General features: G+C 33.5%; 1 protein-coding gene across 2 annotated transcripts; it reads right to left on the bottom strand.

Moving 5' to 3' along the window:
* Window positions 1-4377: 4377 nt before the first annotated feature.
* Gdh (glutamate dehydrogenase, mitochondrial) lies at window positions 4378-23947 on the bottom strand. Of its 2 annotated transcripts, XM_075291134.1 has the most exons (6): window positions 23424-23947; window positions 8479-9071; window positions 8128-8289; window positions 7860-8064; window positions 7471-7509; window positions 4378-5190 (listed from the first exon to the last, which is right to left on the bottom strand). In XM_075291134.1, exons 1-6 carry the CDS (start codon window positions 23830-23832, stop codon window positions 4919-4921), a joined length of 1680 nt encoding a protein of 559 aa, XP_075147249.1. In that variant the 5' UTR covers window positions 23833-23947; the 3' UTR covers window positions 4378-4918. The 2 variants fall into 2 exon arrangements, with proteins under 2 accessions (XP_075147249.1, XP_075147250.1); XM_075291135.1 differs by lacking the exon at window positions 7471-7509.
* Window positions 23948-24075: the final 128 nt, after the last annotated feature.

Genomic DNA, 24075 nt, shown 5'->3' with positions numbered 1-24075 from the left:
TAATGCTATATGGTGTTGTAGTCTGTTGGCCGGCACTTCAGAAACCGACTTGTTTAGATAAAGTTTAGCGCATGGCGAGCTTATGTATCTCAGGCGCATTTAGTAAGACAGGAAAAGACTCCCTTAATGTCATGCTACATCTATTGCCTTTAGACATTTTGGCCAAACAGTCAGCTGCAACAACGGCTGTGCGGTTGCGCGAGCTATCGCTGTGGTCGGAAAAAAGTTACGGTCATAGTTCGGTCCTCAAAGTAATGCCAGATGTGCCTAACGTAGTGGATTACACCCTGGCAAAACCACTTTTCGACAAAAAGTTTGAAACTCTAATTCCCAACAGTGAGGCGTGGTGTACACAGGCCCCCGGGAATAAAAGATATATAAATTTCTATACTGATGGCTCCAAATTGAATGGACTTCATGCCAATCAGTTTCACTTAAAAGTGAATTTAATTTTTGGAAGTTCGTCTTGGCAAAGCAGTAGTCTAGTTTTCCACAGCTATTTTTCGGTTCCTTGCGATATAATGGCAAAGAAATTTGAATACTTATTGTCGGATGATAACGATCCTCAGGTAATGTCAACGGATCAGATGAAAAAGGAACAATATCTTTTTGGTTCGTAAATATCAAATCTAAAATATTATTCCGGTAATTGTATACAATATTAATTTGACAAAGATCAGGTTGGAACAACGACTTAATGAAGTTATTCCCAAACCCAGTTCCAGATGGAAATAATGCATATGAGTTTAAGGATTGATTCCATTTAGGTGATGGTAAATTGAAATCACCGAGGGCAATAAGTCAATCCATACATTTAGATTTTTGAAAGACAGATAAAATAGCATTTGCATGTTTACTATACAGATCTTCATTTGAAGAGGGTGGAATATATGAACATGAAACAAACATGTAGTTTGTATTCATACGAACTTTAACTGCTACAAATTCAATATCATTTAACTCATTCGAGATTAAAGCTGAGTACTATGTTCACTTTTCAAGCTGAAAACCAGCTTGTTTTCACGGCAACTTTTTTTAATTAATTACTTTAGAAATAAAAAATTAGTTGCAAACAATTCCTTGGATCTTTTCCATCCATTATTTGGCAAGACTCGATCAAAATATAATTGTCTTCATAAATATATTTGTACTTTTAATTTAATGTTTTTGTGAAAAAGCCGAACATAGTACTCACCTTAATTCAGAAGGATTCGTATTCGTATTTATACTAGGAGTATATATATATATATATATATATATATATATATATATATATATATATATATATATATATATATATATATATATATATATATATATATATATATATATATATATATATATATATATATATATATATATATATATATATATATATATATATATATATATATATATATATATATATATATATATATATATATATATATATATATATATATATATATATATATATATATATATATATATATATATATATATATATATATATATATATATATATATATATATATATATATATATATATATATATATATAAACATAGTTTGAACGTTTTTCTCCCGCTTCCTGTGAAACGAATGCTGGCGCATTCACTACTTATGCCACATATTTTATACGGTGTAGAGGTTTATATGGGGTCAAGTTGATCAAGTTTGTCTAAACTTACTTCATGTTTCCATTCTCTGCTTCGTTTTGTATTCGGTAAAAACTGTAGACACAACTATTCACGCTTTGCTAATGAATTTCTGGGATGCTCGTTTGAGCGTTATCTTGATATTCGATGTCTTTATTTTCTTTATGGTGTTTTGAAATCAGGTAAACCAGCATATCTTATATCTTATTTCCGGTTCTTGAGTACAACAAGGACCACTCAAATACGCATTGAACATTTCAACCATAATATTCTGGAGCGCTCGTTTGCAATTCGAGTTACCAGACTGTGGAACTCCTTACCTCAAAACATAAAGCAATTATCGAATAGTGTTCATGTTTTCAAAAAAAAGTTAATATCCCATTTTTCTCACGAAGCTTAGCAGTTTAGTCATTGACAATCTCTGTCTCACACTTATTCATTATTTTTTTAGAAATGTGCATTGAGGATTTTGCTAGATTTTTAAGTTTTTTTTATAGTTTTAGAATTTTTCGTGTTAGTGCCTTAGCAATTTTTGATGTATGTAATTAATATTTTAAATCTCATTATTGCTCTACTTTATATATCTATCAACATATGGCCCATGGGGGCTCAGTTTGATTAAATAAATAAATAAATAAAAATAAATATAATTTGGCTTCGTGAATCATTGCATTTCAATATGTCTTATAAGAAAAGTGTAATAGTGGTTCAAAAAAATTCCAAAATCTGGGAGAAACAATTTTTTTTGTATTGATTTAGAAAATGCGTTTGGTGAGTGGAGTTTTTTTCTTAAAATGATGCAAGATAATGCTTTCATTAATAAAACATCATGGCGCATCTCGTGATACTATGCCAAAAAATTGGTTACAGCCATAGTGTGCACTGTTAGGAAGTCACTTTTTGCAGGCTCAATGGACGATTTCGGCTGACGAAGGAGGCGTTCAAATGGAAAATAATTAATTGATACTATTAATTGTTGTGATTGATTTTTGTTTCAATTAAAAAATTTGTTGATTCAATTAAATTTTTAATTGAATATCTTTTCAAACTCAATTAAAATTTTAATTGGAAAATTTTTCGTGAAATTTTTTTCTGTGTACTAGGACTATAACTTTTTAACAATTTTCGCGAATTTCAAAATTGGCATACTATAGCCCAATAGGCCATTAAAAACTATGAAGAAATACGTTTTTACTTTTTCGCTAGCGTCAACAGCGATGAAGTTTAGAATATGAAAACAAAAAATAATTCTGTCAAACTTTATATTAGTTTTAATGGAAATTTTAGCTTCTTCGACGCGTTTTCGACTATAGCCACCTTTATTGTTAATAATTTGGCTTCGTGAATAATTGCATTTCAAAATGTCTTATAAGAAAAGTGTAATAGTGGTTCAAAAAAATTCCAAAATCTGGGAGAAACAATTTTTTTTGTATTGATTTAGAAAATGCGTTTGGTGGGTGGAGTTTTTTTTCTTAAAATGATGCAAGATAATGCTTTCATTAATAAAACATCATGGCGCATCTCGTGATACTATGCCAAAAAATTGGTTATAGCCATAGTGTGCACTGTTAGGAAGTCACTTTTTGCAGGCTCAATGGACGATTTCGGCTGACGAAGGGGGCGTTCAAATGGAAAATAATTTTTGGTGGCATGTCAACGTCAATTCTATCACTTTACAACTGTCTGCCGTCTTAATTTTTTTTTTGCGAGTGGAAGCCTTCATAATTCACTATTCTTACAAGGTGGTCCAGAAGCGTTATGTTGCGACGGAATGGTACGGTATTTGGTTGATCACAATCTCTTGGATATCGATCTAGCATGTGCACTTTATATATGGCTTTTTGCAAAGCTAGGATGCTCACTCCCGAACTCGACTATGACCAATTTTTGTTTAACTTTTATTGGAGTTGCATTAGTCCTAAATATTCCAAATATATTCATTATATGTAAATTTACTAAAAATTAGCAACAATTCGAACTAAAACTAATATATTTACTATTCCTATATGGCGAAAACAATGTAAAAAACAAGTGAAAAATGTTTTACGATTGCAATTTACCAATCGAAAAAATTGTCGATCAAAAAAACTCGATATCGACTCCCGTGATCCGAAAAATTTAGATTTCCATCAAAAGTTCTCGATATCGAATGCCGTGATTAGCCCCCTGGTTAATCTCCGCCGATAGGGCTATCATCGTATAACCCCTTTGGTTCGTTGAAAGAAAGTCCATTAGAAATAGTAAAAAAATGGAAATAAAAAAATGACCGATATATACTCTCATTTGCCCTCAATCAAATTGACGGAATAATTCCATTCTACATCAATGTGATCATCCCTTATATCTCATTCGGTTCTTTACCGTCCATTAAAGAAATGGGGGAAAACATACACATCGTCTATATTATTGATCAGAGTTCTACATGATGATATACTTTTTTTAAACTCGATTGCGTAACTTACATGGATGTTTTAACTGACGCGTACTTGTATCATATTTAAGGTGAGTACTATGTTCGGGGTTTTCAACAAAACACCAAATTAAAGGTAGAAAACTATATATGAAGACGATTATATTGTTTAACAAGTCTTGTTATCTTAATGGATGGAAAAACCAAGACATTGATTCTATATTAATTGATTTAAAAAAAGAACCGGGAAAACACGCTGGTTTTCAGCTTGAAAAGTAAACATAGTACTTACCTTTAGAAAAAAAACAAACACACACACAACAATCAAAAATAACATTTTAATTAGTTTTATTTCGATTTTAGCTATCTTCACATTATTCGTTTATGCTTATTTGTATTCTTTAAAATGCATTTGCTTTATGGACTGACATTTTAATTCTTAAAAGAAATGGGGAAACAAAAAAAATATATTTATATATATGTATGTATATAAGGGAAAACTTTTTAAACATAACAAAATTTAAATAAATTATAAGAGCGTTTAAAATAAGAACTATTTAATACATTAAAATACACGAAAATGAAAAGTCACAGCAACTGTTACAATCAAAACGAATCCAAAAGTAATGACTGGCCATTTATATCTGCTATTATTTCGAATCGAATGGCAACGCGTAAATTAGATGCAATTTAATAGAAAAATACCATTATTGCTTCGAACAATTTTAAATCGTACTTCTCGAATGAATTGGCTTCGAAGGATGAGTTCTGATTTGACTTTCAGCTTTAAAAATTATTAGTGTTTCATGCTTAAGATTAAGTTAGGTGACGTAGCTTTTCAGTGTGCTACATCCATTGGCCATTAAAGCTATTTAGAATGCTAAACCAGCATCACGATAAGTGGTGAAGATTTTCTCAATTGAGTTGACATAGGCGGCTGTTCTCAAATCCAGACCCAAATTGTATTTCATTGCGGTCTTCATGATGGCACGAGCAGAACGTTCCATAGTGTAATCCAAGCCAGAGTGGACAATATCCTTTTCGGAAGCACCAGAGATACGTTTTTGGAAAGCTTCTGATGGAGTCACAGGAATACGACCACCAACACGTCCAAAACGACGTTCCAATGATTCTTGAACGGATTCTGAAGAATATGAAAAAATTAAATAAACAATATTATGTTTTTGAAGACAAAAATGTTTGTGAGTAGGTAGTTATAAGCAATCCAATGTATATCATAGAGGAAAAGGATATATTTACAACATAATTACATAACATGGGTCGACATAAGATAGGGGATTTTGTTCAAGCATATAATATCGTACATAGTAAAATGCATAAAATATACGGAAAGGCATACAAAAAATCTATCCTCTGCAACGTTAACAATGCAAATTATTAAAAACAAATAACATAGATAATACAAAACAAAAAAATAAAAATATAATTTGATCTTACATTTTGTGAGAATAGGGTAGCATAAAATCTACTATTTAGTTCACAGTTTTCTCAAACCTCAAATTGGCTTTTCACAAAACCATAAGCGTAGGAAGGCCTCTGGGGAGGGGGATTAGAGCCACCAGAAAATTTTTAGGCCGATTTAGGCAGAAAAGCGTCGCCAAAAAAAGAAGTGAAAATGTTCTGTTTGGGTCCGGAAGTGGTGCAAAATTGGCGGAGAAGCGATGAATGTAATATGAACTTGTCATGGGACGACTGTCCACCGTTTCAACAGCCGTTGCAATGAATTTGCACCACTTCTTAATGTGTGATCTGAATTCAGTGTTTTGAATGTGAATTAAAAAAGTTTGTGATATTTTCCCAAATAAATAATTTTTTATATTTTTTTTGTTTTGAATTTTTATGTATTCTAACGCTTCTATGAAACGTTTTCCTTTGAATATTTTCAAAAATTATCGATTTTTCTATAATGGATTTAGCATTTTTGTGGCAAAATTTAAATAATTTGTACCATTTTATTTATTCTTACTCTTTTTTAACAATTAAAAAAAAAAAGAAAACAAAAAATTACCGATTAAAATATGAAAAAAATTTAAGTAAAAAAACTTCCTGTGTAGTTAAAATAATTGACTTCTTTGTGAGGAAATTTTTGGAAGTGCTTTTAAAGTTGTGCCTTTAGAACAACTCCCAATTTTTTTGGTGGAAAAGTGTGGTACTTCTTTTAGTTGCTTTATTATAAATTAATTGTCGAGTTATTTCGATGTCTAATGTTTTATTCAATTTTATGAAATAAAACATTAGTTGAACCTATATGTTCAGTCTATAAATTCTTAGCTGGGGGGCTGTAGCCCCCCTAGGGTAGTTGTCTAGCTACGCTAATGCACAAAACTAATGATAGGGTTAAGATTACATGAGATATTCTCTAAGAGTACTAAATAAATAAATCGTATTTACCTCAGGGCAAGGATAGAAATTCCTTAACGCCCTAATTACCAAGTACACTCTCTTGCATACACAAAAGTTTCAGTAAAAAAACCATAGTTGTCTTCTAACTCAAATTTGATTCACTGATTCGAATGCCATTAGACCAGGCTATCAAATACATTCTCCAACCAATTTGTCTACTCAATAATAATATTAGTTTGAATAAAGTCGCGTATATGATGACATAATTCGTATGCCAGTTTTTATTCGTGATGGTGCTTGTCAAGTACCACATGACTGTTTTCACTTCGCCAAAGTGTGCTAATTAGTTGCACAGGAAAAGCTAGTTTTCACTTTTGCTACGTTGGTTATAGTTAATATACCAATTGCAAGGCAATACCTGTTTTTGCTTACATATCATTAAAATTTTATTGATACGAATATCTTATTTTTACAAAGATTTCATTTTGGAGCTGTTAACATATATTTACTTATTTATCTTCTAATTCGCAAACGAATAACTATATATTTATGAAAACAGCTTTTTCGTTCTCTTTATTGGATAGTCTACAGATTACAATTATTAATCATGCTTACAAAATCAATCTTCAATTATTGAGATTGAGCTTCAAAAAAATCTGTAGTAAATTGATTTTCAACGGAAATATAATGAAGTAGTGTAGTTGGATAATAAAAAGGCGTTATTCTTTTTTGACACGTAGGATTTTTGATTTTTAAAGATATCGAAACGTGCGACGCTTATAAGAGGATTGGTAGATAGTTAGTTTTCTGACTACTCAGGACATATAACAATTTTCTTAAATTGGAATATGAAATCACTTTCAAAAATTGGAATATGAAATTACTATTTTAAAGTTAGTTTCTTAAAAAATGATATCGAGTTTTTGGGTACACAGACAAATGAATAAATTAAATCTAACTACTAATATAAATTACTAAAAATAGCATAAAATAACAAAAGGAGATGGGATACATAGAAAACAAAGATATAACAAAAAATAATAAAAGTGTGAAACTGTACCGTCCAAAATAAATCTTTCAATAGATTGTTGTACTGAGGCTAAATTGATTTAAGGAGAAATAGAGAAACGGAAAAAGAATAAACGAATTACTATGGTAAAATGCAAAGTACAACACACATAATACTATTTAAATTATGTATATGAATGAATGGTTTTTGGCAGATACTTTAATGTAGGCAAATTAATAATAAAAAAAAACTAAAATTTAATCTATGTCATGTCGATAAACCAACCCAATATGTATGTAAGTATGATCTCGAAAAGTCAATATTTAAATTATAATTTAGCAAATAAAATATGTCTTTGAAATAGAATAGCACTATACCTTGGCTTGGAAAGCGTTTTACAATATAATACTTAAAATCATAATTTCGAATGTAAAACTTACCTAACAAATGGTAGTTAGATTCGCGTTCGTATTTGAAGGTAAGACGACCATAAGATACGTGGTTCAAATTTTTCAACCATTCGAAGAAAGATACTGTTACACCACCAGCGTTGATATACAAATCAGGAATGACCAAAATGTTGCGTTCAATCAAAATTTTATCAGCAGCGGGTGTAGTAGGTCCATTGGCAGCTTCAGCAATAATCTAAAAATTATTGTATTCATTTAATAAATAGTGTCCACATTAAAGGGGTTAAAGTATACACACTTTGGCTTGAATTTTGTGGGCGTTTTCGCTGTTAATAACCTTTTCAACAGCAGCGGGAATGAAGATATCGCAAGGTTCGAACATGAGGTTTTCACCTTCATAGGGCTTGGCATGAGGATATCCAACAATTGTACCATGTTCGTTCTTGTAATCTTCCAAAGCCTAAAAAATATTCGTATAATTAACTTATCTTACATACTGACGAATTAGAAAAGAATATAACAAAGTATTCAAATCGACAATATTTCTGTTTTTATAATTTTATAAAATATATAAGTTATAAAAAATCTATTTCGTCGCTTATCGGTAAATAGAAACATAGACAAGACGATATATTTAGTATTCACATACCTTAGGGTCGATACCTTCAGGATTGAAAATACAGCCATCATGTTCAATAACACCAATGCAAGTTGCGCCAGCGCGTGTCAAATAACGGGTGGAATGAAGACCTACATTACCAAAACCTTGAACGATGAAAGTTTTACCGCCCCATCCGGGTGTGGTGCCAATCATGCTCATGTAGTTGGCTTCATTGATAAAGTTTTCTAAACCATGGAAAACACCGCGACCAGTAGCGGATACACGTCCATGAATACCACCTTGATTGATTGGTTTGCCAGTGACACAAGCGTGGGCATTAATATCTAAATGGCCAATTGTCTTAGCGTAGGTATCGGCAATCCAGGACATTTCACGTTCGCCAGTGCCCATATCAGGAGCGGGTACATCAACACCAGGTCCAATGAAACCTTTCTTGGCCAACTCAAGAGTAAAGCGGCGAGTAATTTTCTCCAATTCATGTTCTGAATATTCTTTAGGATTAATTTTGAGACCTGCCTTGGCACCACCGAATGGGACATCAACACAGGCACACTTGAATGTCATTAATGCAGATAAGGCTTTCACTTCATCGCGTGAAACATCCATAGAGAAACGAATACCTGAAAATTAAAAAGGACCTATTAGTCAACCCTCGATACTCAAAATACTTATTTTCGAAGTCCTCAAACTAAATTTCAGATGACAAGCATTGTTTAAAAACGTTGATATACAAAATACATATTATGGGAATCCTATTGTTTTAGAAGCCAATTGTCCCCAAATTATTTGAAGAGAAACATTTAAATTTAGATTCTAAATAGAACACTATTTTGGCAAAGAAACTGAAGAATATAAATGGGCTTGTTTTAAATTAGAGAACACGGGGAATTGCAGTGAACGGCGTTTAATTGTTCCCGAGACATATATCGTATATTAAGGTGTCATCACGTGCTAAAGAAACGTGCTAGCAAAACAAACATTTCTTCAATGTCATCAAAGAATTATACGAAGAAAGTGAAAGGGAAAATAAAGAAATTTTAGGTTATGTAATTGTATTTGTTGAGAATTTAAAATATATTTTTGTATGTTAGCTGATAAGATACGTTTCATTTCACAGTCATTATTGGCAACCAATACAATAAATGTTTAATTGGTGTATATATTCATAAATATATTTGAAGGTTGGATATAATAAATGCACAATTAAAATAGCGTCAATAGATATTATAAGTTGACATTATTTGCCGGTTAGCAATAAAATCTTTATACATGTGTACAAGAGATTGTCATAAAACTATGGATAACGCATTATTGTGATATAATTCAAAATATGTTTGTGGCAAATTTTTCCATACAGAGGGTCAAAATCCATTTTTTCCAATAAAAAATTAATGTCGGCACCAAATATATACAATACATGTCGGAAAGTCGGCTCATTATACCCTTAATTTTTACATCCGCAACACATGTACTGTATTACTGGAGCTGTCAGTCGAGCTAAAGATATCCTATATTATATCTACATTTCAGTCTAAGTTGATCAAATACAATATAGATTGTCCTCTCGCATAAGAATTTTAAACCAATTGATGTTATATCATATTAATGTAAACTTTGCTGATAGTTATACAATTTGGTGGTACGTTGCACTAATTGATGTAAGATAAATTCCACCCTCTTTTATTTTTACATTTAATAATTCAACTATTTTTTAAAATAATATCAAATACAGTCGGAAATAAAATAGTCACATTTCGCTTTTTATAGTATTACAGCTCCTTCACAATGCTTAAATAACAAAACAAATAACTGAAAACTTCAAGCTTTGCATATGGTGATAACTAAATTATGTAGGTACGATTTAAGTCTATCTTAAACACCATATTGAATCAATTTCAATTGTTTATGTATATCATTTCATTCAAGGTTTTGGGAGATACAAAATTATCATTTGTACAACTGTACTCCTATATAAGAAAAGAAATAGCGCAAGCAGCACTATACATTCGTATTTTATATACCATAATATGATAAAGAATCTTGTTTTAAAGTATTTTGCGCAGGAACTGTATGTGATTTTGTTTATCAGTTTCAACAAACAAGAGAACGTGGCATCTATTCGCAAAAACACACACAAATAAAGTCTACGAGCCAATAGAAACAATTTATATAATAATAGGTAAATAGGGCAAATCGAATCAGCATATAAATTTGTCACTCAAACTGAAGAAATTCTTGACTTAAAGCAATAGCTGTCCTCTGTTTTTTCTACCATTGTGATTGTGAATCGCGTGATACGTCAACAAGCGACATTCAAGATTTTAAAGCAAATCTAATCAACACAAAAAGTGTTGTTGCAAAACAAAAAGCACCAGTTGTTAGAATTCAAACATAATAATGCCATAGCGAACAACAACTGCACAAAGCAGGGGGCTCGCTCGATCTATCGTCATATGCATATGCGCGCATTGGATGGCAACCGATAACATTGATAGCTTCTTTCTATACCATGGATTTAGTTATCTATATATTCCTTATTTATTTGTTTAGAAACTTGTTTGTTTTAATATGCGAATACGACAAATGTAAAAAAAAGCTAAAATATGCTGCAAAATGAAAAGAACACCGTAAATGATCCACCTAAGAGAGGTTGATGGTTTTGTTAAATTTGTTGATAGTCGTAGAGTAAATGTGATACAACTAAAATCATTTATGCATTTAAATATTTAAAACGCAAGTGGTTCGAAAACTAAAAACAAATCTGATTATCTATCTATCTATCTAGTCACTTGTTTTTGCTCAATTCGTTGTCAGGTGACTTATGAAAAAAAAAAGAAACAGCACAGCAGTGGATATACCTACGTATGTGTATATGTATAAATAAATATGTATTAAGGAACACATTTAGAAATTGTTGAAAGAAAATGTATATATTCCCGACATATATACATATATTGATTTGGAAATGTCATATATGGAGATTATATAAAGCACCCCTCCTGAATAGGCTTTAGCAGTCGCATTGGTACAATTTCCGAAGAAAGAAAGAAAAAAATTGTTGGTATGAGCATTACGAAGAATCTAGTAGGAAAATAGATTATTTAAATATTCAAAACTAGTTAAAAAATAGAATGACGGCATATTCAGTTTCACATACATCCATAATGGATTATCTATTCGTAATATGGCGTCGCCAAGTAAGCGTATGGGTGAATATGCGATTAATTCCAACATTCTGTCAAATTAAAACTTGACAAATTTGCTTTTTATTATTATCATCGAAAAAATTAATTTATAAAAACAATTAAATGTAAATCAGTCTGTACAGATTTAAATAAAATTTAAATCTTCCTCTACAAGGTAAATTCCTTCGACAATTCGTCTATGTGTTTCAATAATTACTTTTATAATTTATTAATTTTAATTCAATTCAAAGTAACGACACAGAAAAAAATATCACCAAAATATTTCCAATTAAATAGTTAATTGAAGTTGAAAATTTTTTCAATTAATAAATTAATTGATACAATTAACTTTTTAATCAAATTCGGAAGACTAAGTCAGTTAAAAAAGTGATGAACATTTTTTGTAATTTTTAATTAATAATGTATTTCAAACAATCAATTGTTAATCCAAATAAAAACTCCAAGCCAATTCAGAAAGTAATTAAAAATAGTTTCTCTTTTTAATTAAAAATTAATTGAGTTTTGCGATCAACATCAATTAAATTTTTAATTGAATCAACTAAAAATTAATTTAAATTTACTAATGAAATCAATTAATTTTTTAATCAAGAATTTTTTCTATGCCCAATTAAAGCTGTGATTGATACTATCATTTTCGTGATTGAAGACATTTCAATTAAAAAATTAATTGGATCAATTAATTTCGTGATTGAATCAGAATTTTTTTTTTTTGTGTGAAGGTCAATTTCCTATTTAATACCAATTAAATATTACAAGAAATATGTCATGCTATAGTTCATCTTTTTAATTAAAAATTAATTGAGTTTTGCGATCAACATCAATTAAATTTTTAATTGAATCAACTAAAAATTAATTTAAATTTACTAATGAAATCAATTAATTTTTTAATCAAGAATTTTTTCTATGCCCAATTAAAGCTGTGATTGATACTATCATTTTCGTGATTGAAGACATTTCAATTAAAAAATTAATTGGATCAATTAATTTCGTGATTGAATCAGAATTTTTTTTTTTGTGTGAAGGTCAATTTCCTATTTAATACCAATTAAATATTACAAGAAATATGTCATGCTATCCGATAGATTTCTATACTAGGATTGGATATGGACAGCAATATAGAAAGGATTTCAAGTCACTTTATATTTGACAAGAAGCAATCATTGCTGCCTTCCTTAATATGATTTGATTGGAACAGCATTTTTATGACTGTCTGGTATAGAAGGAAGATAGTTACGTCCCAATGAATGGACAAAAAATGAATAAATACAAATATATACACGCGGAAGTGTTTAATCTATTTCTACACGTAACTTCCGCATCTGGTGGCTATGTTTTTTTTTTTGACTGGTGAATTTCATATTATTTAGTGCACGAGATAAGTTGAGGCTAGGTTCGGTGGTTGTCTTTGTCTCTACCATGTCGTGTATTGTGATACTGCATGTGGTGCACTTTTCTCTCACTAATGAAAGCTACCCGATTCTTTTTATGTAGTTCAATGATAAGGTCCCTTCTTTATATAGCCGATACCGGACGACCTACCGTAGGTTAGGTTAGGTGGCAGCCCGATGTATCAGGCTCACTTAGACTATTCAGTCCATTGTGATACCACATTGGTGAACTTCTCTCTTATCACTGAGTGCTGCCCGATTCCATGTTAAGCTCAATGAAAAGGAATCTCCTTTTTATAGCCGTGTCCGAAGGGCGTTCCACATTGCAGTGAAACCACTTAGAGAAACTTTTGAAACCCTCAGAAATGTCACCAGCATTACTGAGGTGGGATAATCCACCGCTGAAAAACTTTTTGGTGTTCGGTCGAAGCAGGAATCGAACCCACGACCTTGTGTATGCAAGGCGGGCATGCTAACCATTGCACCACGGTGGCTCCCCTACTACCATGCTTTGTGAGAAACCACTTAGAGAAACGAAAAAACAATAGCTGAGAAACTTTCATATTTACGTAGTAATTCAATGGATAGACAGAAAAATGGGCATCGCCAGATCAACTTTACCTGAATGGCAACTTAGTTTACGATTAATTTAGCAAATTTTTCAAAAGTTTTGTTTTTCTTTTCCCTCTAAATAATAATTTCATTTTAACTATTTAACAATACTGTTGTAGTAATACTCAATAGCTCTTTAAACTGTATTTATATAGAAATAAAAACTGATTCCACTCTATTATTTGCGACCAATTGGCATTAATTTATATGGGAAAGGTTAATAATTTTTTTACTTGTTAGTTTTTTTTCTGACTGAACATCGAAAATGTGGCGCTGGCTTTGTGTCACCTGCATTCTATTAGCATAAGAATTATAATAGAAGTGTAAAATAACATTCTGTTAATGTAATTTGTTAATATGTAATTGTATTGTATTACTCGCCAATAAATCTAACAAATATAGTTGATAAAGATCGTAATTTGTCACAAGGTTGTTTAAAATTTATGGCACATGATACATGATAATGAAAAATTTGAAAAGTAGGTGATATGGTATATAAAAATGTTTTCTGATATTATTTATACTTATATGTCGTACGTATCGGTAAAGTTACTGATCCAATCTATATAAATGGTCCGTATTATTGACTTATTGATTTGTTTATCGATTGCCAGGCCGAACGGCTAAAGTTAGAAGTTAGAAATTGGATATATGTGTTACTTAATAAATAGTATAACTAAGAATAAAACATCGCCAAAAGCTAAAATTGTCATATTCGAGAGCACATCGGGACTAGAGAAACAAATTCCTATGAACACAAATATTTGACAAAATAGACGTAGCCTTCCATTTCGACTTTTGACATTGACCACATTCTTCTAATCAAATTTTGTAAACGTAAAAATCAAAACGGACATTTGGATTTTGTTATTTTTAATCAGAATGTAGATTTTTCAGTTTTCTCTTTTGAAAGCCTTAACCCAAAAGCCGATATTGGTGTTTACTGAATGAAATGGGTATGTGTAATTTGTATTAGTCAAACAAATGCTAATTTATCTGCAGAACCTTTCGATATTATTTTACGATTTTGTAATATTGTCCTCATCAATCTATCATTTTAATCGCCTTTTTAATAGAAAATAAGAATTATATATGTGATATCGAATGATTGTTTATTATCGATGGGCTTCATAATGATAACAAAAATTTGAAATTTGAAAACAATTGCTACCAAAAGTAATTTTTGGTATATTTTTGCACAGTAATATACTTACAAGCCCCTAAATACGATCAGCAAACATTTTGGTTGCTGTTAGCCTCAATCCAATAAATATTCAGATTTTTCAAATACTATAGATATTCATAAAATATTGTTTTAATTATGTTAGAATAGCTCCTAAGTTGAATTTTTTATTTGTTTTAGTCAAAATAAAACATGTTTTAGTGTAATCGAGCTTAAAAAATAGCAGGAAATATCTGCTATTTCAGCAAACAGTGACTGCTGTCCCTTTTTCAGCAAACTTTCTGCTGTTTTAGCAGACTTTTCTGCTGTCCCTACTAACAAAATTTTTTGGGGTAAGAACAAAAACAATAAAAACAAAAATTTAGTGTCATTCAAGAAATCCTTTCTCACTGAGTACTTTGCTTGTATTGTTGACTAAGTTTATCACTATGATAACAATTTGTTGATCATGCGACCAACACAAGCATTGTTAAACAAAAAAATTTGTTGCCAACTCGATTTGGGTTTTATTATATTTGGCGATAATAACAAAACTAATGCGATTCGTATGTGATCGTCAATGTCAATACAGAATACAAAGGAAGAATTGTTGATATATCCGAGCAGTTTAAAAATTTTCACATGTTTAAATTTTAGCTAAATAACGAGCAAACATGTCGTACAATTGGTTGTTATAAACGTTTTATATTATTATTTATTAGAGAATCTATATTAAATATATTATGCTTTTCTTGTAAACAAAAAAAAAAAAACAATTATGTACCTTTTAAAAATAAATAAATAGATTAAATCAGTATATTATGGTAATATATTCGCAAGATAGTTTATTAATAACTAGCCATTACTAAATGAATATAAATTTCTTTCAATTTCAAATTTTCAAAAGTTAATTGATTCTATTCATTATTTATTTATTTATTAATTTCGTGATTGAAACACGCCTTTGCAAATAAAACAAAAGGGGTAAAAAAGTATGGTTAATTTTTTTTTTACTAAGCTGAATTTAGGTTAAAAACTAGAGGGAAATCCGGTCCGCTATAAAGTCCCGTTTTATATTAGTATTGTTAATTACGATTTTTTTAATTGTCTGAAGTGGATACTTTATGAATGCAATTTCATAACTTTTATTATCTATATTTTAGAATTTATTAGTAATATCATTATAGTTTTCCGAATTGTAATAAATAAATAAATAAATAAGTCATAGTTTTTTATTTATATTTTTTACTTTTTTCGAGATTCAAATTTTTATGTGAACCAAATTAAGTTCAAAATATCGATTAACGGTTACACTTTTGAAAATATGAAATGAAAGTGTTCCCTTTAATGTTTTCTAAAAACTTGATTTAAATATTCTGATACGTGTTTTGCAAGAAATTGTCTGCAAGTATATTTGAATTAATAGAATGATTTTTTTATAAAAAGGAATCGATTTGGATAGGTTATACGGAGGAAAAACTTACACCCCTACCGACTCGCAATAGTGAGATATTTACACAAAATTTTTGAAATATCGAAAAGTAGAGACGCATTGTTTTTGACATTCTACGAAAGTCTTATGTCAACTTAGATACAAAAATGAAAAACTACTGAGCCCAAGGTATATGTAGTAAGGTACTTTAATGATATCCGGTGATTACAATTTTTTCATTTGACCAGAACTTTGATTGTCAGTATTTGCTTATATTTTATGAATGGCATAATTGCTTAATTAATTTAAACCAATTATTTAATTAATTTAATTTAAATTAATTGTTGGTCTTTTTGAGGTATCTTAACAATGAGCACACATTGTAGCTTTCATCCCTTAGGAGAAATTTGCTAGCTACACCAATCTTTAATTGACAATTGTAGGTTAGGTTAGGTTAAAGTGGCAGCCCGATTAAATTTCAGGCTCACTTAGACTATTCAGTCCATTGTGATACCACATTTAACTAAAAGTACCTATTACATATGGGCACTTCTAGTCTTAACCACTGAACCTTCTCTATTATTTACTTTTGTGGAACCAACCAGATTGCTCCAAAAACATTAACAAACTACTTAAGTTAACGTTTTCCAGGTCAGCCAGTAATCTAAAGCTATATGCTCCTAAAATTCGCTTACGCCTTACACAAAAAGCAGGACACTCACACAAGAGGTGTTTAATTGATTCCTTTTCCTCCACGTCATGACAGCTTATACAATAGTCATTATACTTCGCACCTATAGTTTTTGCAAATTCGCCTATCAGGCAGCGACCCGTTATAGCAGATATCAGGAGTGCTATCTGACGCCTTGAGAACACCAGCATATCTAGTGTGCGGTTTAAGTTTAAATGGGGCCATATTTGCTTGGTGTCGTTACAACCCTTGCAATTTTCCCATCGAATATTGGCCATCATAACAGCCTTCTCACGCAGTAAGAGCTTGCAGGTGGCCAGAGGCATACCAACAGATTCTAGTTCCCCTGGAATATGTAAGGTAGTTCCTAGCCTTGCTAACACATCTGCTTCACAGTTCCCCGGTATGTTCCTATGACCAGGCACCCATATTAGGTGAATATTGTACTGCTCAGCCATCTCGTTGAGAGATTTGCGGCAGTCTATGGCCGTTTTTGAGTTAAGGAACACAGAGTCCAAGGATTTTATTGCAGGTTGACTGTCTGAGTATATATTAATGCCAATATTTGTTGGAACATTACTTCTCAGCCAATTCACCACCTCTCTTATTGCCAATATTTCAGCCTGAAAAACACTACAGTGATTAGGTAATCTTTTCGCTATTCGAATTTCCAGATCTTTAGAATATACTCCGAACCCCACTTGTCCATTCAATTTGGAGCCATCAGTATAGAAATCTATATATCTTTTATTCCCCGGGGTCTGTGTACACCACGCCTCACTGTTGGGAATTAGAGTTTCAAACTTTTTGTCGAAAAGTGGTTTTGCCAGGGTGTAATCCACTACGTTAGGCACATCTGGCATTACTTTGAGGACCGAACTATGACCGTACATTTTTTCCGACCACAGCGATAGCTCGCGCAACCGCACAGCCGTTGTTGCAGCTGACTGTTTGGCCAAAATGTCTAAAGGCAATAGATGTAGCATGACATTAAGGGAGTCTGTTCCTGTCTTACTAAATGCGCCTGAGATACATAAGCTCGCCATACGCTGAACTTTATCTAAACAAGTCGGTTTCTGAAGTGCCGGCCACCAGACTACAACACCATATAGCATTATAGGTCTAACCACTGCCGTGTATAGCCAATGCACAATTTTTGGTCTTAGTCCCCACTTTTTCCCTATTGCCTTTTTGCACGAGTACAAAGCTACCGTGGCTTTTCTCGCCCTCTCTTCAATATTAAGCCTAAAATTCAGCTTCCTGTCCAAAATAACGCCAAGGTATTTTGCACACTCACCAAAGGGAATTTCAGTACCCCCTAAGGAAATGGGCCTAACCGTGGGAGTTTTGCGATCTTTGCAGTACATGACTATTTCTGTCTTTGCTGGATTTACACCAAGACCATTATCTTTCGCCCATTTCTCAGTCATCCGGAGAGCTCTCTGTATAATATCTCTGATTGTGGATGGGAATTTTCCCCTGACTGCTAGCGCCACATCATCTGCGTATGCCACCACTTTTATCCTTTCTTTTTCTAGAGAAACCAGAAGGTTGTTTATAGCAACATTCCAAAGAAGAGGTGATAGAACTCCTCCTTGGGGAGTGCCTCTGTTCACATACCTTTGTATGTTTGCTTGCCCTAGTGCGGCTGAAATACGTCTCTTTATTAGAAGTTCGTCTACCAGCCTAAGTATACCTGGATCAACATTGAGAGTTGTCAGTCCATTTAATATCGAGCTCGGATGGACATTATTGAACGCCCCTTCGATGTCTAGAAACGCCACGATTGTGTATTCTTTGACAGATAGTGAGCTTTCAATAAAGCTGACCAGTTCATGCAATGCGGTCTCAGTAGACCTGCCCTTCGAGTATGCATGCTGTCGTTTCGAGAGCAAACTTGAATCCACGCTAGTTCTAAGATACATGTCTATCATCCTCTCCAGGGTCTTAAGTAGGAATGAGGATAAGCTGATTGGTCGGAAATCCTTCGCACTCCAGTGAGAGGCTTTTCCTGCTTTAGGTATGAAGACGACTTTTGTTTCCCTCCACTTTTCTGGAATATATGCTAAGTTTACACATTGTTTATATATCACCGTCAACCAGGGGATAATTCTTTCAGCCACTGCCTGTAACTCCGCCGGAGTAATTCCATCAGGTCCGGGGGATTTGAATGGTCCAAAGCTATTTAAAGCCCATTTTATTCTAGATTCCGACACAATTTCCTCGATAGGAAGTGATCGCCGAGCCTCTGTTACACCGCCGGAACATGGTTCAACCGTCTGATTTCCAGGGAAGTGTGTGTCCAAAAGTACCTCCAACGTCTCCTCACTGGACGTTGTCCAATTTCCCTCCGATGTTTTAATGAAACCTGGAGCGGTGTTAGTGGATGCTAGTACCTTCCGTAGTCTGGAAGCCTCTGACGTATTCTCAATACTGCTACAGTAATCATCCCAAGAGTTTTGTTGAGACCTTCTCAGTTCTCGTTTATATTCTCTCAGATTCATCTTGTAAGTGTCCCAATCCTCCGGAGCTCTTGTGGACTTTGCTTTGTTAAAGAGCTTCCTGCAGGATTTCCTCATATTACTTAACTCCGTAGTCCACCATGGCGGCCGATTTTTTCCCCTTGGCTTTCCCCTAGGGCAAGCAGCTTTCAGTGAAATGTTGAAGGCCTTCGTAATCCGCTCCACTGCTTGTTCGATATCTTGCACAGTGCTCATATTTGTCTCCGGCATTTCCGGTATCATCAAATTGAACGATTCCCTATACCTATTCCAATCAGCTTTCCTAACATTTGGCGGAAATATGGTCTTTGAAGTACGAACAGCCAATCTGAAACTGATGTAGCGATGATCTGAGAAGCTATGTTCCCTCAAAACTTGCCACTCAGATATCTTATCATTCAGTTCCGGAGAGGTCAACGTTACGTCCAAAACCTCTTGTCTGTTCCTGGTGACGAAGGTTGGTGCATCTCCCTTATTGCAAACTACCAGGTTAGTACGCAAAATAAACTCTATTAGCGACTCTCCCCTTGCATTAGTATCACTACTTCCCCAAATACTATGATGTGCATTTGCATCGCATCCCATAATGAGCTTTGTCTTTGTTTTTAGTGACTCCTCAACTAAGGTCTTAACGGCACAGGGTGGCATATCCCTATCATGTCCCATGTAGACCGAAGATACCCAATATTTGCATGTGGATATCTCTAGACTGGCTACGACAGTATCTGCATTGCTCAATGAAGGAAGCAGAAACAAGTTTAGTTCGTTTTTAGCAATTATACATGCTCGATTTATATCGTTACCGGTATTATGCAAAAGTTTGAAACCCGGAGTGCTTAATTCACAGATCTTGTTCTTATATATGTATGGTTCTTGAATAAGAACTATATCTATGTCTCCTTTCATCAGGAGAACTTTTAAGGCAGCACAAGCGGCCTTACAATGGTGAAGATTTATCTGGAGGAACCGTAGAACCATCCAAATTTTCAACCACCGTCACATCAGCCGCTTCAATTGAGTCATCAAGGGCTTCCTCTTCACAGATCTCGGTGACTCTCGCAACAGTCCGCGGTTCAGCTTTGGTGAGGCTTGAGCCTGTAGAAACTTTCCGCATATGATTTTCGCCATAGTCTGCCGGTTTTATGTCTCCTTCGGCTTCGCTAGGAGATTTTTTCACTGCTGACTCTACCGGTGGCTTGTCCGTTTCGGTATCCTTTGGCTGATCGCTTTTGTATACCTTCATATGGATATCATGAAAGCCATAACTTACGCGTCCTTGGGTCTGGGCTAGATGTGGCAGCGACTCTATGTTTAATATAAACACCGCATGTCGTCTTGGTCCATCCACCTCATCCAAACGACCAACCTTCCAATCGGCGGTTGGAAGATCTGGGTTACATTCTTTTAGTCTCTCTAGTATTGACTCAGGATCAGGAGGGTTTGCCGGTATCCATGCATGTGCTCTAGGTTTAGCCGGTATGTCTTTTTTATCGACTAACTCCAAAGCGGCTCCTTCCCAAACTTCACCAATTAGCATCAATGCAGCTTTAAAGCAATCCATAGACCTCTGGTCTGCAAAAGCTATTAACTTATATCGTCCTTGATACCATCCAGCATCTTGCTGTCGAGGACTTGGTCCGGGAAACTTTTTTCGCACCTCTGAGTAGACACCAGACATCGCGTTCTCAATTTCCCCCCATTTTTGCTTTGGAATCATACCGTCCAATGCTCCTTTATTAATAATAGCCATCACAAGGCTGTCTTTTGCAACTGAGGCAAACGATCTTTGATCCCGTTTAGAGGATGGTAGCTCATCCGGCGATCGTTCCCTTTTTCCAGCTTCAAGAATTCCTTGAGCCCATTTTAAGGAATCGCTTTGCTTAGCCGACAACGTGCTTGGGTCGACTGATCCTAATTTCTTTAGGATAAACAAAGCATTTCTTCGTTCCTTGAATCTCTTTCGAGAGGGATTGCCTCCTTTTGATGTCGTCACCTTAGAAAAGGTTCGACTTGCCAAAGTGTCACCGCCAGTCGACCCGTCTACAGGTCGACTAATTGGGCCTGACTCTTGGTCGCTGCCCAAATTTATAACTTCAGTCGTTACCCGTCCACTGGGCCCTGAAGTTAGCAACCCAGTGGATGACTTTGAATTTCGCTGCATGGTGGTTTATTATTTCCACCACACATGAAATTCGTAATAAGTACTTATTACGATGAAATACTCCGCTATTAGAAAACACGTCCGTTCAGTTCGACGGTTGAATGGGTCAATTGTAACAAATACAAATAAAAATAATTAAAATTATTCTATACAACATTTTTGAAATATTCAATTCGCTTTAATGAAGAAAGAAAAGTATCGAGAAATAAATTGTAAGAATTACTCCAATTGTTCGTAACATATTTCCTCATATTTCGAAGCATACATGGATACATTTCCAGATTTTCCCCGCTTTAAATTTCCCAATTGTTGAACAATGTTTCAATTTAGCAGACAATCAATGTGGATGATGACATTGTTGTTTTTGGAATACTGAAAGTACCTTCCTTAACATACCTTTACTGAGACTTTGAAAGTCACCTGATGACATAAATTACTGGTAGCATGAAAGAGCTGATGTATACAAAATATTAAGTCAAGGTTTTCACACCAATTCTTCAGTACATGTTACTTTCAGCAAAAAACGTTATCATCAATAATAGTAACGAAATAATAAAAACTGGGTTAATCGGCTGCATTGTTGCCAAAAGCTCCCAATAGAAATATTGTTGATATTGTTTTCTAAAGTAAACGGTGTTTAATACCATTTTGGTTAATGCGTCCTTTAGGAACAAGCCTATAAAATAGTGTAACCGATATTTTCTTCGAAACGATTGTGGATAAACATATCGGAACACCGATTGACAGTGATTAACTTAGAGAATTTTGTCTTATTTGCAAAGGCGTTTGTAACTTTTATTGTTTACTTTTGGTTGTTATACAATGTCAAATAGATCAAAGACAATACACTTAGGAAGATTGGCATGCGTCACACCAAATGTTGCATTGACGGTGTTAGTTCCATACATGTTTGTAATTTTTTATTTGTTTTTCGTTTTTAATTTTTAAATGGAAAACTTAATTTTCCTTACGAAACAATGTTAAATTTTAGGCAACAACAAACAAATTACATTTCCCCTTTATGGAAATTTATTTACTGCACTTAATTTCTTTTTATTTGCATTTTAATACTATGTCAATACTTGTCGTATACGCGTTTGGTTCGATAAACGAAAAGTATGGACCTAACACCAATTTATCATCTTCCTACGTGTATTGTCTTTGAAACATATAACCCATACTCATACTTGAACTGAAAAGGTAAATATGAAATATTGTGGCACAAGGTCACTATCCGCCCTCGTTGCAGTCGTGTCTACGGCCCGGGCGGACACAGGGTTCACAACCCTGTCCAAGGACTGCAAACCCCCGTTTGGAGTATGCCTATATCCCGGAAAACTCAAAATATCAACTCTAAAGGGCTACAACAACAACAAGGTCACTATTTTAAGGGGTCGAGTGGCAAATGCGAAAAACGTGCATGAATCTTTAGTATGTAAGAAAAAAACCCTTATGCAATGTTTCAGACAAAACAGAATTTAAGGTGACAATACGCAAAATAAACAAAGTGTTTGTGGTAACACATTCAATAGCTCAGAACATATTCGTTTTTAACCTATGTATATCTCTTGACTCATAGTGATGGGTATTTTTTTTGCACAGAGCATATGTATGTGAGAGAGAAATAAAAACAACATAATACCTTAGTGCTGATTCGTGTGTCAAAAAATATTTTAAAAAAAGGAGGCAGGGAATTGACGGTATTATTACGTAACGAGCAGAATCAAATATGAAGTGGTTATAAAGCAATGTATAGAAATTGTAGTGGTAACATGGCAAAATGAAAGAAAGTTGTATAACTCATTAATGTCTTACTTACCGCCTTTAGTTGGGACACGGTGGGTGCTATGTTGGGCACGATAACCTGTAATCAGTTCAAAATCGCCAGAATCACGTCGCAAGGGGAAGGCTATTTCAATGATATGGTCACAGGGTTGCATAAGCATTAAAATTCCCTTAACCTTCTTTTTCTTATCCTCCATGGAAAGCTTGCCTTTCATGTCATCAAGCAAACGATCTTCTGCGATTTGGCAACCACGATGGAAGAAGTATTCAACCATGTCAAAGAAACGTGGATCTTTAGCAGTGGGCACTTCCTTTAGACGGTCAGGAATTTGATAATCGGCATAGCCGCGAGCTTGCAAGGCTGCAGTTGGCAAAGCTTTAATCAAACTTGTGGCCTCTTGACGCACTGCAACATTGCGTGCCAAATTCTTTAAGTGATACATATTTTCAAACACTAACTTCTCGAATTTATAAACAAAAAATCAATTCCAGCTAACTATTTTACCAACAATACTGCCCACAACTCCACACCGTACCGCGAATGATTACCAAGTGGCAACTGAATTGGTGATACCTACGTATTTCAAAGTTAGTGAACTAAATGATTCTAAATCATCCAACAAATCGGGCCGAACATGTCCGACACAGATAAAATTTCACCCTACCCTAAATTGAAACGTTCCGCA

Source organism: Haematobia irritans, chromosome 1, assembly GCF_050003625.1.
Source record: "Haematobia irritans isolate KBUSLIRL chromosome 1, ASM5000362v1, whole genome shotgun sequence".
In the NCBI taxonomy this organism is placed as follows: domain Eukaryota; kingdom Metazoa; phylum Arthropoda; class Insecta; order Diptera; family Muscidae; genus Haematobia; species Haematobia irritans.
This window is presented reverse-complemented; position numbering and strand designations above follow the sequence as displayed.